This window comes from Fonticula alba (genome assembly GCF_000388065.1).
Source record: "Fonticula alba strain ATCC 38817 unplaced genomic scaffold supercont2.8, whole genome shotgun sequence".
In the NCBI taxonomy this organism is placed as follows: Eukaryota; order Rotosphaerida; family Fonticulaceae; genus Fonticula; species Fonticula alba.
The window spans coordinates 1600637-1613352 of record NW_009242978.1 but is presented as its reverse complement, the minus strand read 5'-3'; the positions used below and the strand labels follow the sequence as shown (position 1 = coordinate 1613352).

Genomic DNA, 12716 nt, shown 5'->3' with positions numbered 1-12716 from the left:
CCCCCCCCCCCCCCCCCCCCCCCCCCCCCCCCCCCCCCCCCCCCCGCCCCCCTCCCGCCGCCGCCGCCGCCGCCGCCGCTGTTGCTGCTCCACCTCGGCCCATCCACCCGCTCCTGCTCCTTTTCTCCTCCTCCTCCTCCTGCTCCCCCTCTTCCTTCCTGCGGCACATACGCACACCCGCGCGCTTTAAGGCCGGTGCCCCGACCATCGCCTGTCGATCTGATTTCCGTCCTCCATCCACGCGCCCCGGGAGCATATGAACGTACTGCTTAGGAGTCGCCCTGCTGCTCTATTGATCCTGATTAAGGAGCCTCGCCTCGCTGCCGCCACCGCCGCCACCGCCGCTGCTGCTGCTGCTGCTGCTGCTGCTGCCGCCACCGCCCGGCCCTCCCCGCGTCTGCTGGCCCCCACCCGGTCCCTGAGCACCATCCCCCCGGGTGTCCCTCCAGTCGACACCGCTGCCGCCTTCCCCACCGGCCCTCTGTGCCAGACTTCGCCGCTTGCCAGACCCGTGCGCATCCCCGGCAAGGCTCCCTCACCCTTGTCCTCGGCCTACTACATGTCAGCCAACAGCCTGATCACGGTGCCGGCGGAATTTACCTTGGCCCCTCGGGAGGCCAGGCTGGTGACTCTCCTGGAGCATGCCCGCCAGTCCACCTTCAACCGGGACCCCGATGGGACAATCCTGCGGTTTGCTGGCGGCTGGGTTCGCGACAAACTACTTGGCATCCAATCCAATGACATTGACGTGGTCATCAACAACATGTCCGGCGAGGACTTTGCCAAGATCGTCACCGCCTACTGCCAGGCCAACGAACTGGACATCTCCAGCACGGCGGTCATCAAAATGTGCGTACATTTCTCTCCCTGCCTCTCTGTCCCTCTCTCCCTTCCTCCGGCCTGCCAGATTGCCTGATGGCACCCCCCCCCCCCCTTGCAGGATCATCCTCAAACACTGACCCGCCACCTCGCGTGGGCTTCGCCCCGGGCTCTTGCCTCTCTCCCTCTCTCTCTCACACACACACACACACCCTCTCGCAGGAATCCCGAGCAATCAAAGCACTTGGAAACGGCCACGGTGCGCATTTTCGGGAATTGGGTGGACTTCGTCAATCTTCGGTCTGAGCTCTACGCCGAGAATAGCCGCATCCCGACCATCGTACGTACTTGATGCCATCTTGGGCGACACTTCATCTTCCTGGGGCTGACCCTCGGAGGCCGTGTCCTTTCCCTCGTCGATCCCTTCCCCGCCCCCCCCCCCTCATGTTTCCAGACCATTGGTACTCCTTTTGAGGATGCCTCCCGGCGGGATATCACCATCAACTCGCTTTTCTTCAATCTTCGTGACAAGACCATCGAGGATTTCACCGGCAGGGGCCTCTTTGACTTGGAGGCGAAGCTGATTCGCACGCCGCTCGACCCGCTGGTCACCTTTACCGATGACCCGTTGCGCATGCTCCGGACCATTCGCTTTGCCAGTCGCCTGTCTTTCACCATCGAGCCCGAGACAGCATCCTTCCTGGCGGATCCCTCCTGCCATGCGGCTCTCAGCCAGAAGATCAGCAAGGAGCGCATCGGCATCGAGGTGCATAAGATGCTGTGCGGTGCGTCTTTTTCTTCCCTCCTCGTACCACCGCACGACAGGGGGGGGGGGAGAAAAATCCCGCGTCCATGCAAGGCCAGTGTGGGCCTGGATCCTGGGCGGGAAGGAAAATGCCCCTGCACATGCCACCACCGCCCTATGCCGGCCACTGACGCCCGTGCCATCGCTGCCCATGAAGACCCCCACCCGGAGCTGGCTGCCCAGTATCTGGACAAAACCGGGCTCCTGCGGGTGATTGCCGTCCTCGCGGGTGAGTTGGCCGCCAATCCCGGGCTCCCCTTTGATCGGCTGTACCAGGATACCTTCGCCCGGCCTCTGGATGGTCTGCCGGAAAACATGACTCCCAGTGACCTGATCTTGGCATTCAAAAAGTGCGCCTGCACCTGTGTCGTGTCCCCCAGCACCCGGAGGGGCGGGACCTTCACACTTGTTCCCGCGCTCCGCCTTTGCTCTTTGTGCCTTTCGCTCCCCCCCCCCCCCCCCCCCGGTCTCCCTTGCCCCGGGCACACCCGACACCGTGCGATCGCGATGCTGACCAGCGCGCCGCGCCACATGGACATGAAATCCCGGCAGCATTTCGGCCGCCAACCTGGTTCCCCAGCACCAACCCGGGTTCGTGTCAAGGGTCCCTCCCCCGGCCGAGTCCAAACCCAAGAAAGCCAAGGGGGCTTCCAACGAGCCGAAGCGCGCCGCCGCCGCCGCCGCCGCGAACCCCTCTCTTCCCAAAGACCAGGACTCCCTGGCGGATCTGATTCCCAATCTGCCGGAAGATGCGCCCCAGCGCTGTCTCTACATTGGCTACCTGGCTGCGATGCTGTTGCCCATCCGCAACCTTCCCCCGCTGCCGATTGTGCCAACGACCGGCTCGGCAGCTACCCCGGCGACGGAGGCCACTGCTGCCGCCGCCGCCGCCGCCGCCGCGAGTATGTCGCCGCCCGCTCCGGCCACCTCCAAGTTTGGCATTGCCCCGGTCCTGCCGGCCAGCATCTCCCGCACCAATCGCGTCATCCGTGATCTGCTGAAGCTTCCCCACCGCGACGCCAACTCCGTGTGTGTGGTCATCCGGTCGATTCCCCTCTGGGAGCCTTACCTGGCGCGCTTTGTCGGCCCCGACACCTCACCCGATGCCGCGCCGTCGGTGGCCTGCCACGATCTCCCCTCGACCGCTGGTGGGGATCTCGTTCGACATGAGCTCGGCGAGCGCATCCGCGCGGCCGGCCCCCTGTGGCATGTGTCCCTGCAGCTGACCATCCTCCTGGCCACCTTCCCGGCGGCCGGGCTCCCCGGCGGCCAGGCAGACCATGATGCCTGGCTCGCCACCGCTCGTGCCCTTGCCCAGCGTGCCTTCAGCCACATTTCCCAGCTCGGCCTCGAGGAGGCGCACCTCTTCCGGCCGCTGCTCAATGGCCACCAGATTGCCTCGATCCCCGGCATCCGAATGGGGCCCCTCATCGGCCACCTGCTTAACCTGCTCATGGGCTGGCAGTTGGAGCATCCCAATGCGACGGCCGACCAAGCCCACGAGTGGCTCACCGCCTCGCTGCCTGAACTGCTGCTGGTGGCGGAACGGGCCAGGGAGATGGCCGCCGTGGCGAAGAAGTGATCATGTGACAATAGACTCGAATTGCCGATCTCCCCCAGTCCTCGATGCGTTGGGGGCGGCGGCGGCGGGGGGGGGAGGGGGGCGGCTCCGGGCCGCGGGCCGGCAGCATGAGAACGGCCAGCGGCGAAGGGCACGGGCACCGGAGCGGGGGGTCTGACTAAGTGGGCTCCAAGAGCGCCCGCCCTGTGTGGATGTTTGGGCCGGCCCCGCGAGGAAGAGAAAGAGAGAAGGAGAATAGAAATCCCTCCGCCGCTCCTCCCCGTCGCTGGCCTCCTGCCCCTCGCCCTGCCCTTCTTTCTTCCGCCTCGCGCCCGCCATTCCATCCCCTTCTCTCCCTCCTCTCCTCGCCTCGTCTCGCGTCCCCCCCCCCGCTCTTCCCCTCCGCCTCCCCGGTCGCCTCATCATGAGTGCCTCGCAGGCTGGCTCGCCCCCTCCGGCGGCAGGCCCGCCGCCGCCGTCCTCCGCGTCGTCGTCCTCGTCGCCGTCAACTTCGGCTCCAGCCTCGGCATCGGCCTCATCCGCCGCTCTTGAGCCCGGCCCCAGCCTGGAGCAGCTGGCCTCCTCTCGGCGGTATCGTATCACCAGCAAGAAGCTTGGCTCCGGTACCTTCGGTGATGTTTACCTCGGAGTGGACAGGTGCGCCCGGGCATGATGCCACCCTTTGCTCCCCTCCCTTCGAGGGCCACGCCCATGGCGCTCCCCTCCCCTCCCCTCCCCCCCCCCCTGACTCCCTGCCTCTGACCACCGCTGGCCGGGCTGATGTGCGCAGCCTCGACGACCAGACGAAGGTGGCCATCAAGCGTGTTCGCATGACCCACTACAAGACTGGACTTGACATTACCGCCCTGCGGGAGGTTCGCGCCCTGCGCGAAATGAACCACGTCAATGTCATTCAGGTATCTTTCGATCCGCGCTCGCGCATGGCCTGCGTTTCTTTCTCCTCCCCCGCCCCCTCTCTCGCCTTGGCTCCCTTCTCCCCTCCCGGCTGTCCCAAGAGGTGGCCTTCTCACACGCCCTTTGAAGCTCCTGGATGCATACATCGAAAGCCACAACATGCACATGGTCCTGGAATTCCTGGACCACGACCTGAAGAACCTGATCGAGGAGCGATCCATCATCTTCTCGGCCGAACACATCAAGAGCTGGATGCTGATGACCCTGCGGGGAGTGCACCACTGCCATGTGAACGGCATCCTGCATCGGGATTTGAAGCCGGACAACTTGCTCATCAGCGCCGGGGGCGTGCTTAAGGTGGCGGATTTCGGTCTGGCCCGACATGCGCCCGGTGTGCGTGCCCTCCAGCCCGGCGCCGCTCCGGCGCCCATTTCTCCGAATGTTGTGACGCGCTTCTACCGGTCGCCGGAACTCTTGCTCGGGGCCCGGGTGTACTCCTTCGCGGTGGACATTTGGTCGGTCGGGTGCATCTTCGCCGAGCTTTTCGTCCGGACCCCCTACTTCACAGGCGAGGACAGTGACATCTCCCAGCTGATGACCATCTACAATGCAATGGGCACTCCCGATGAGGCATCGTGGCCGGTACTGGCGCTCAACCCCTCCCCCCCTCTCTCCCCTTCTCTCTCTCTCTCTCTCTCTCTCTCTCTCTCTTACACACACACACGCACATGGCCCCCTATCATGCTCTGACACGAATCTCCCCGGTGTGGCGTCCTTTCGTTTGCCCCCTCCCCCCTTTCCCCTCTCTTCCCCAGGGCATCTCCACCCTGCCGGGCTTCATTCAGCCGAACAATCGCATTCCGCCATCCCCGCTGGGGAGCGTCCTGTCCGCCGCCTCCAAGGATGCCATTAGCCTGATGGAGGCCCTGCTGGTGATGAATCCCCTCCGGCGGATCTCCGCCGAGGAGGCCCTCCGGCATCCATACTTTTCTAATCTCCCACGCCCCTCGAAGCCGGCCGATCTGCCCAACCCCAAGCAGGCGGCCAAGGCACAGGCGGGTGGGGCTGGGGGTGGCCCCTCCCGGGGCATGGCCCCATTGGAAGATCCCCCCGGCACCCGGCCATCGGCCAAGCGCTCCCTGATGGAGGCCTTCGACCAGCAGCCAGGCTCTGGTGGGCACCTCTTTTCGGCCGGCGTGGGCGGGCGCGAGCCCGACCTCAAGATCGAGGCGCATCACATGCTGGTCAGCGAGCCAGACGAGTCCCTGGCGGATCCGCGGCCCAGCCAGCATGTCAACACCCGACTGCGTTTGGAGTAAGCAATAGACTCCTGTGTGCTTCCGTTGCCCGAAGGGCACCCCACGACAAAGGACAGTTTGTGTGTGTATTTTTTTTCTAGCAGCCCCGGGGGGCCGAAACGCCAGGCTGGAAGAAGACCATGCGCGGCGAAGCAAAGAGCTGGCGCAGCAAGAGAGACGATCTATCGCCTTCGTGCAGGAGGGAGTCATCCTTCCGCCTGGAAGCGGAGTGAGGAAAGGAAAGGGGAGAGAGAGAGAGAGAGAGGGGGGGGGGGGGGGGGGGGCAGTGACCACTCGATGCAGGTATGGTATCTACTTCTCGATGACGATCGGCTCGGTGGAGTAGAGGCGGTTAATCAGAGCCTGGCGCTGGATCAAGCCCAGGGTGTTCTGGCACTCCTGGTACCGGGCAGTCAGGACCTCGGGCGCGGCAGCAGCCTCCCCCTGGGCAGGGTGCGCCTGGCGGAAGGCATCACGCACGCGGCGCTGGGCATACGTCCGGTAGTGGTACGCGTGGAAGCCGCGGCCAGCGCGCATCAGCGACCGGTAGATCGAGCGGAACTGGGCAAGAGTCGGAGCAGGGGCGGTCATGGCTGGGGGGGGGGGGAGAAGAAGTTGAGAGAAGAAAAGGGAGGGGGGAGAGAGAAAGAGAAGGACCAGGGGAACTGAGGCTGGAGATTGTTCCCTACTCTCGGGGGGGGATAGTGGGGGCTGAAGAAGCGGGACGCGTGTTTGTCCCGGCGGATGGGGAAGGGAAACCAAAACCAGGGTGTGGTGATAGTGGCGGCAGACCAGGACCACCCTAGCCAAGGGCAGGACCGCCCCCCCCCCCCCCCTCCCCGACGCCCGTATGTCCCGCACACCCGGACCCTGGGACAGGGACCCCAGGGGCCCTGAGTGCCGCCGGAGTGCCCCCGCCCCCCCCCCACCGCCGCCGCGCGGGGCCGGGCCCCGTCTGCCCACTTAAGAATCGCATGAAGCGGCATGATCCCCACGTGATGATGGCCGAAATCGGGAGCCAGTTTTTTCCCGCCCTCCGCCGGGCCCTCGCACGAAAGGCGCCCGCACATGCACACACACACGCGCGCGCGCGCGCGCGCAAACACACAGACCAAGCACATTGCGCGACTCAACTAGTGGCCACCCGCAGATCCATGCTGCGGACTGGCTGGCCTCCCTCTCCAGCCCCCCTCTCCTGCTCTGGCCACCCCTCTCGCGCGTCTGAGCACCCCTCTCCCGCCCCTCTCTCTCTCTCTGTCCCTCTCCTCCTGCCCCGTTGCCCCAGCCCCCCTCCTCTCTCCTCCCGCGCTAGCTCCGCCCCGCTGGACCTCAGCTCAATCGTGACGATGGGCTCTCCTGTCAGTCGCGACGCGGACTCCGGCCCGATGGCCTCCGACCGCCAGCGCTCGCTGTCTCCGGGGGATGACAGTGGTGACGAGCCGCGCCGGGCTTCCGGCCGTGGTCATCACCGCAGCCGCTCTCCATCGGCCTCCCGGTCTCGGTCTCGGTCTCGGTCGCGGTCCCGGTCGCGGTCTCGCTCGCGGTCCCGGTCTCGCTCGCGGTCCCGGTCTCCTGTCCGCCACTCTCGGCGCCGGTCCCCTGCCTCTCCCTCACGGTCACGGTCTCGCTCGCCTCCGCGGTCGCGCGCTGCCTTCCGGTCGCGCTCGCGCTCTCCCCCAGGTGGCGTGGACCGCCTTCGCCGGACACCGGCCCTGTCGTCGATTGTTGGAGGTCCCCAGCACAAGCGCCCCCTCCGGGACGCCTCTCCAGCTCGCGAGGGCCATCCGCGTCTTGTGCGCGATGAGCATCCGGACACCTCTCGGCGTTTGGATCAGGATGCTGTCATGTGCGTCCCAGTGGCCGGTGCTCTTCTCCTCCTCCTTCCCCCATAAGAGGCGCTCCTATCTGCCTTGGAGGACCCCAAGTGGTGGGCCTTCGCCCGCCTTCCTCCTCCTCCTCCTCCTCCTCCTCCTCCTCCTCCTCCTCGCAACTGGCTAACTCGATTGTGTGTGCGTGTGCCTTCCCTTCCTCGCTTTACTCCCCCCCCCCAGCGAGCGCGTGTCCGAAACATACAATCGCGACATGGCCGCCTGGGCACAGAACCAAAGCCGCACCGGCGGTGTGTACATGCCGCCTGGCAAGCTGGCCCAGCTGCGTGTGCAGAACCTGGCAGCCACGAGCGACCCCTCCTCCGAGGTGTACCAGCGCCTGGCCTGGGAGGCTCTGCGCAAGTCCATCAACAGCGCCTTCAACAAGGTGAACGTCTCCAACATTCGGGAGATCGTGGTGGAGGTCATCCGCGAGAACCTCGTTCGCGGTCGAGGCCTGTTTGCCCGAGCGGCCATCAATTCCCAGCAAGCGGCCCCGGTCTTTACCCCGGTCTATGCGGCCCTCGTTGCTGTGGTCAATTCCAAGCTCCCGGCCAATGGCGAGCTGGTGCTCAAGCGCCTTGTGGTACGTGCTTGCGGCTGCCCGGGCATTTGGCAATCGCCCATCTCACTGTCCTCCCTGCCACTGACTCGGCCTGTCCAGATGAACTTCCGGCGCTCCTTCCGTGCCAAGGATACGGTTGCCTGCTTGGCCACGGTCCGCTTCATCGCACACTTGGTCAACCAACGCGTGGCGGATGAGATCACCGTGCTGGAAATCCTGCGCCTGCTTCTGGAGGAGTGCGTTTGCTCCCCATCCCTGCCCCTCTCTCTCTCTCTCTCTCTCCCTCCCTCTCTCTCTCTGTCAGCCCCTTGCGATCGACGTATTCCCCTTCGGCGGACTCACCCTGTGCCATGATCCCCCCACGCAGCCTGACCAACGAGTCGACGGAGATTGCCGTGGCTCTGATCCGCGAATGTGGCCAGCTGCTGGAAGCCGAGGCTCCGAAGGCCTTCCACTTCATCCTGGACCGGATGCGCTCGATCTTGCACGAATCGGCCGTCGACAAGCGGTATGTACACACATCCTCCCCCACTCGGTCAGGGGGGGGCCCGGTGACACTGGCCCTGCCCTGCTCGGCCCGCCCCTTCCCCCTCTCCCACTGACAGCCTCCTGGCCAAATAGCGTCCAGTACATGATCGATGCCTTGATGCTGGACTATCGTGATGGCTTTTCCCAGTTCCCCATCATCCCCAAGGAGTTGGACTTGGTGGAGGAGGATGACCAATTCACGCATCGAGTTTCGCTGCTCGACAAGACCCTCACCACGGAGGATGGGCTGAATGTCTTCAAGTTCGACCCGGACTTTGTGCAAAATGAGGCCTCTTGGGCGGCCGTGCGTAATGAACTCCTCGGCGGCGACTCCGACGACGATGACGACGATGACAGCGACGGCAGTGATGACGACAGCGACGAGGAGGACGACGAGGAGGAGCTCCAGCCTGACGTGCCGCTCGGCAGTGCCGCACCGCAGGAAATCCGCGACGAGTCCAACACCAACATCCAAAACCTCCGGAAACAGATCTACCTGGTCATTCAGTCTTCGGCCACGGCGGACGAGGCTGTCCACAAGGTGCGCCCCCGGGGAAATGCCACCCCTCCGGCTCCTCGCTTCCTCTCCCACTTTGTTTCCCGCATGCGCGTCCTCGCAAATGTCCCCCATGCACATGGCCAGCATCACCCTTGAGCATGTGCATGTGTGTGTGTGTGTCCCCGTGCTGACGCAGTGCAATCTCCCCGCGACAGCTGCTCAAAATGAATCGCATCCGTGGTCTGGAGAACATCTATGTCAGCCTCATTATTGAGGCTTGCTCACAGGAGAAGAGCTATCAGCGCATGTTCGGCATCATCGGCCAGAAGTTCTGCCTCTCGAGTCGCCACTGGCAGGAGCTCTTTGAGCTGGCCTTCGAGGAGCAGTATGAGACTTGCCACCGGCTCGACACCAGCCAGTGCGTTTTATCCATCACCCTGGGCGTCCCCTGCCTGCATTTTTCCTTCTCCTTCTCCGCTCCTTGCTTCCCTCCTGTGCCATGTGCATGTTCTGATCTCGTGTGGTGCTTTTTGGCCCTTTCGCGCCTCTCCTGTGCTCCTCCTCCTCCTCCTTCTCCTCCAGGGCCCGAAATGTGGCGCTCTTCTTCTCGCACCTTTTCATGACAGACGCCATCAACTGGGCGTGCATGCACGTCTTTTCCATCACTCGCGAGGCCGCCGACGCGGCCAAGCGCATTTTCATCAAGACCGTTTTCCTTGACCTCGCCGAGAAGATGGGGTACGTGCCTGTCCTCCCTTCCTCTCCCCCCTTCGGCCATCCTTCCCATCTGCGCCTGCTTCTTTCCCCCCCCCCCCCCCCCCCCCCCCCCCCCCCCCCCCCCCCCCCCCCCCCCCCCCCCCCCCCCCCCCCCCCCCCCGGTCGAAAGTGCTGGCAGGCGCATTTCGCCGTTGCCCGCCGCAGCTAACCTTCTCTCGCTCTCCCGGGCCTTGTTCCGCGTGCCTCTTTGGGTTTGGGCCAAAAGTCTGCAGGAGTTGAACGATCGCATTTGCGACCCGGTCCTTGAGGCCGCCTTCACCAACGTGCGCGCGCGATCGCGCCCCTTGCTCGAAATCCACCAGCATCGCCACATACTGACCACGCCATCCTCGCCGTGAATAGCTCTTCCCTCTCAACCACCCGATGGACTTGCGGAACACCATCAACTTCTTCACCTTCATCGGCCTTGGTGCCCTTGTGTACGTCGTCTTCCCCGCGCCCATCCCATTTGGCCGCCCCTCGCCACAACTCTAACACCCCAACTCCAGCGAGGGCATGCGTGCGAATCTCCTCCAGCAGGTTCGTCTCGAGCAGGAGCGTCGCATGCGCGTGGCCGAGATGCAGGCATCCAGCGATTCCTACGACAGCGACTCGGGCAGCGACTCGGACTAGATGCACAAAAAAAAAACTCCCTGTCCTCCTGCATCCTGCCCTTTTTTTCTCCCACCCAGCCCCGGGGAGAGAGGGCGGCAAGCGACACACACACACGCACGCACAGCCCCCTCGCCGCGCCCAGCCACCTTCTTTACCCATAAATCCTCTGCAAAAAGCTTCGACGCAAGCATGCGCCAGGGTGCACCCTTCGCACGCGTGTGGATGTGACTTGCCTTGTCTGGAAAAGGAGGGGGGCCATGCGCGTCGGCATTTGCATATGTATGCATGGGTGTATATTGGGGTTTTTTTCTGGAGGAACAGAGGCGCCCCGTCGCGCAAGGCAAAAAAGAGCAGATAACATGATTGGGTCTCTCAGGGGGGGGAGGGGGGGGGGGAGAAGAAGGGAAGTCGCAAGGTCGATGAGCAGAAGACAGTGCTCCGGGGAAGGGATCTGTGAGAGAAGGAGGAGGGAAGGAGAGGAAGGGGGGGAGGGAGGAAGGTCGCACACCGCGGGTGTGCCTCAACTCTACATGGGGCACACGCGCGAGCGCGTGGTGTGCTAGCTCGAACGGACTGCCAGCTTAGATGAACTGGGAGAACCACTGGAAGCCTGGGGGAGGGGAAGGAGGGGCCAGTTATGGAGACCGAGAGCAAAGTGTGCACAGAAAAGGCACGCCCCATGAGAAGGGAGAGAGTGCATGGTTGGCAAGGAGAAAGAGGAAAAACCGGTCAGGGAAAAGCCGCTTTGCAGAGAGGAGGGAGCAGAAGCACCGGAGGTACGTACCATCGCGGTAGCCCTGGCGCATGAGAACCGAGCACATGAAGACCTCGATGGCGCGGTTGCGAGGGTCGCCCTTGACGTTGCCCTTGCCGGTGGTAGAAATGAGACCAAAGTAATTCCGGAGGTCGTCCTCGGAGACGGCGGTCTCGCGGTCGATCTTGTTGCCGAAGATCAGGAACGGAACGTTGGCGAGCTCCTCCAGCTGGAGAAGGCTCTGAAAGAGGGGGGGGGATACCGATACGGAAACGGGGAGATGGAGGGGGAGAGAGAGAGAGAGAGAGAGAAGACAGGGGCAGGTGTGAGTGGGATCCAGGAACGGGAACGATGGTCAAAGCAGTGGGCGATGGTGATTGCAAGCAATCAACGGTGATGGCGCACGTTGAGCTCGATCTTAGACTCCTCGAAACGCTGAGGATCCGAAGCATCAATCAGGAAGACGATGCCGCTGACCTCGGGGAAGTAGTCGCGCCAGACACGGCGAGCTAGAAGGGTCGCAGCAGGGGCCGGTAGGGACGCGAAGAGGCGAGATTAGGAGAAAGAAAAAGAGCGGAGAGCCAACAAGAACCGGTGAAGGGGAAGGTGGCCATGAAAAGAAAAAAGAACACCAAGGGTGGCGGACGCGGCGCCGGGGACGAAAGAAAGGGGAGAAGAAGGCGCACCGTTCTCGTGACCGCCGAGATCGAAGGTGTTGAAGCGGATGTTGCCGAGGGTAAGCTCCTCGGAGGCTGGAGGCGCAGCAGGAAGGACGTTGGGAAGGTAAGCCAAGGGAGAAAGAGGCCAGCAGAGTTTGGAGGGAATGCGAGAAAATGCCGGATGGGATGGCGCAGAGGCGCCGAACAGGGGCGGGAAGGGAAGACGGAGAGACCGAGAGAAGGGTGGGCCGCCCCCGCTGGTCCTCGAGAGGGGGAACAAGGGACAAAGGCAAGTCGACGCACTGGCATACTGGGTGGGAGCCAGCTGGGCAAGGCGATCATTCTTCAGCATATGCAGGAGGGTGGTCTTACCGGCGTTGTCCAGACCCAGGAAGAGGATCTTGGCATTCTTGCCGTAAAGACCTGAAAAGAGGAGGGACATCGAGAGGGGAGGGGGCCGACAGGAGTTAGGGCACGGGGCAGCCGGCGACGAGGAAGGTCACCAGTCGAGCCCCGACGGGGCACGATCCAGGAAAAGACGGGCGAGGACGAACCGAGGTAGTTAAGGATGCTCCAGAACCAGGAAAACATGGCTGTGGCCGGGGAGATGAGGGGAGGGGGGGGGGAGGGGCAACACGCGCGGGGAGGGGCGATGTGGCGAAGGGGGGGTAAGGTGGGGGAGGAGGGGAGGAGGGGGGGGTCTCGCTCGCCGGGGTGGGATGTCTTGCCCTGGGGGAACGGGGGGGGGGGGGCCCCGGACCGCCTGAAGAAGCGAGATCGGCCCCCCGCCCCCCCCCCCCCCCCCCCCCAGCGGATGGGTGAGTCTCGGGGCGAGGGGTCGGGCTGGGGAAGTCGGAGAAGGGTGTGGCCAGGAAGCCCCCACATGCCTGGGACCGGGAGAGGGAGACGAGAGAGAGAGAGTCAACAAAGGGAGCCGCGGGAAGGGAGGCCCAAACGGGGAAGGATGCACTCCTGGAGAAGCTCGGCGGCAGGCGCCCGGGTGCCCTGCCCGGCTTCAGCGCCTCTGGGGTGTGGGGCGCGTGTAGGTGCATGAGCTGTTCCCGGAGCTGACCC

The 12716-nt window shown here is 64.3% G+C and overlaps 5 protein-coding genes across 5 annotated transcripts; 3 read left to right on the top strand and 2 right to left on the bottom strand.

Annotated features, from left to right (window-relative positions):
• The first annotated feature begins 358 nt into the window (after nt 1-358).
• On the top strand, nt 359-3234 carry H696_05012 (hypothetical protein). Its single transcript, XM_009498881.1, has 5 exons — nt 359-849; nt 1042-1159; nt 1274-1604; nt 1782-1974; nt 2177-3234. The coding sequence occupies exons 1-5, from the start codon at nt 560-562 to the stop codon at nt 3204-3206; spliced, it is 1962 nt and encodes a 653-aa protein (XP_009497156.1). The 5' UTR covers nt 359-559; the 3' UTR covers nt 3207-3234.
• Nucleotides 3235-3428: 194 nt separating this feature from the next.
• On the top strand, nt 3429-5474 carry H696_05011 (CMGC/CDK/CDK7 protein kinase). The gene is made up of 4 exons (XM_009498880.1): nt 3429-3842; nt 3976-4102; nt 4230-4742; nt 4916-5474. The coding sequence occupies exons 1-4, from the start codon at nt 3610-3612 to the stop codon at nt 5417-5419; spliced, it is 1377 nt and encodes a 458-aa protein (XP_009497155.1). The 5' UTR covers nt 3429-3609; the 3' UTR covers nt 5420-5474.
• Nucleotides 5475-5710: 236 nt separating this feature from the next.
• On the bottom strand, nt 5711-5989 carry H696_05010 (hypothetical protein; the record flags this gene model as incomplete). The annotated part of the gene is made up of 1 exon (XM_009498879.1): nt 5711-5989. One exon carries the CDS (start codon nt 5987-5989, stop codon nt 5711-5713), a length of 279 nt encoding a protein of 92 aa, XP_009497154.1.
• Nucleotides 5990-6577: 588 nt separating this feature from the next.
• H696_05009 (hypothetical protein) lies at nt 6578-10247 on the top strand (the record flags this gene model as incomplete). The annotated part of the gene is made up of 10 exons (XM_009498878.1): nt 6578-7244; nt 7450-7852; nt 7931-8067; nt 8199-8339; nt 8453-8900; nt 9074-9276; nt 9441-9596; nt 9841-9898; nt 9978-10054; nt 10124-10247. The coding sequence occupies exons 1-10, from the start codon at nt 6745-6747 to the stop codon at nt 10245-10247; spliced, it is 2247 nt and encodes a 748-aa protein (XP_009497153.1). The 5' UTR covers nt 6578-6744.
• Nucleotides 10248-10604: 357 nt separating this feature from the next.
• Nucleotides 10605-12256, bottom strand: H696_05008 (small COPII coat GTPase). The gene is made up of 6 exons (XM_009498877.1): nt 12197-12256; nt 11946-12065; nt 11670-11735; nt 11389-11492; nt 11014-11224; nt 10605-10839 (listed from the first exon to the last, which is right to left on the bottom strand). The coding sequence occupies exons 1-6, from the start codon at nt 12231-12233 to the stop codon at nt 10811-10813; spliced, it is 567 nt and encodes a 188-aa protein (XP_009497152.1). The 5' UTR covers nt 12234-12256; the 3' UTR covers nt 10605-10810.
• Nucleotides 12257-12716: the final 460 nt, after the last annotated feature.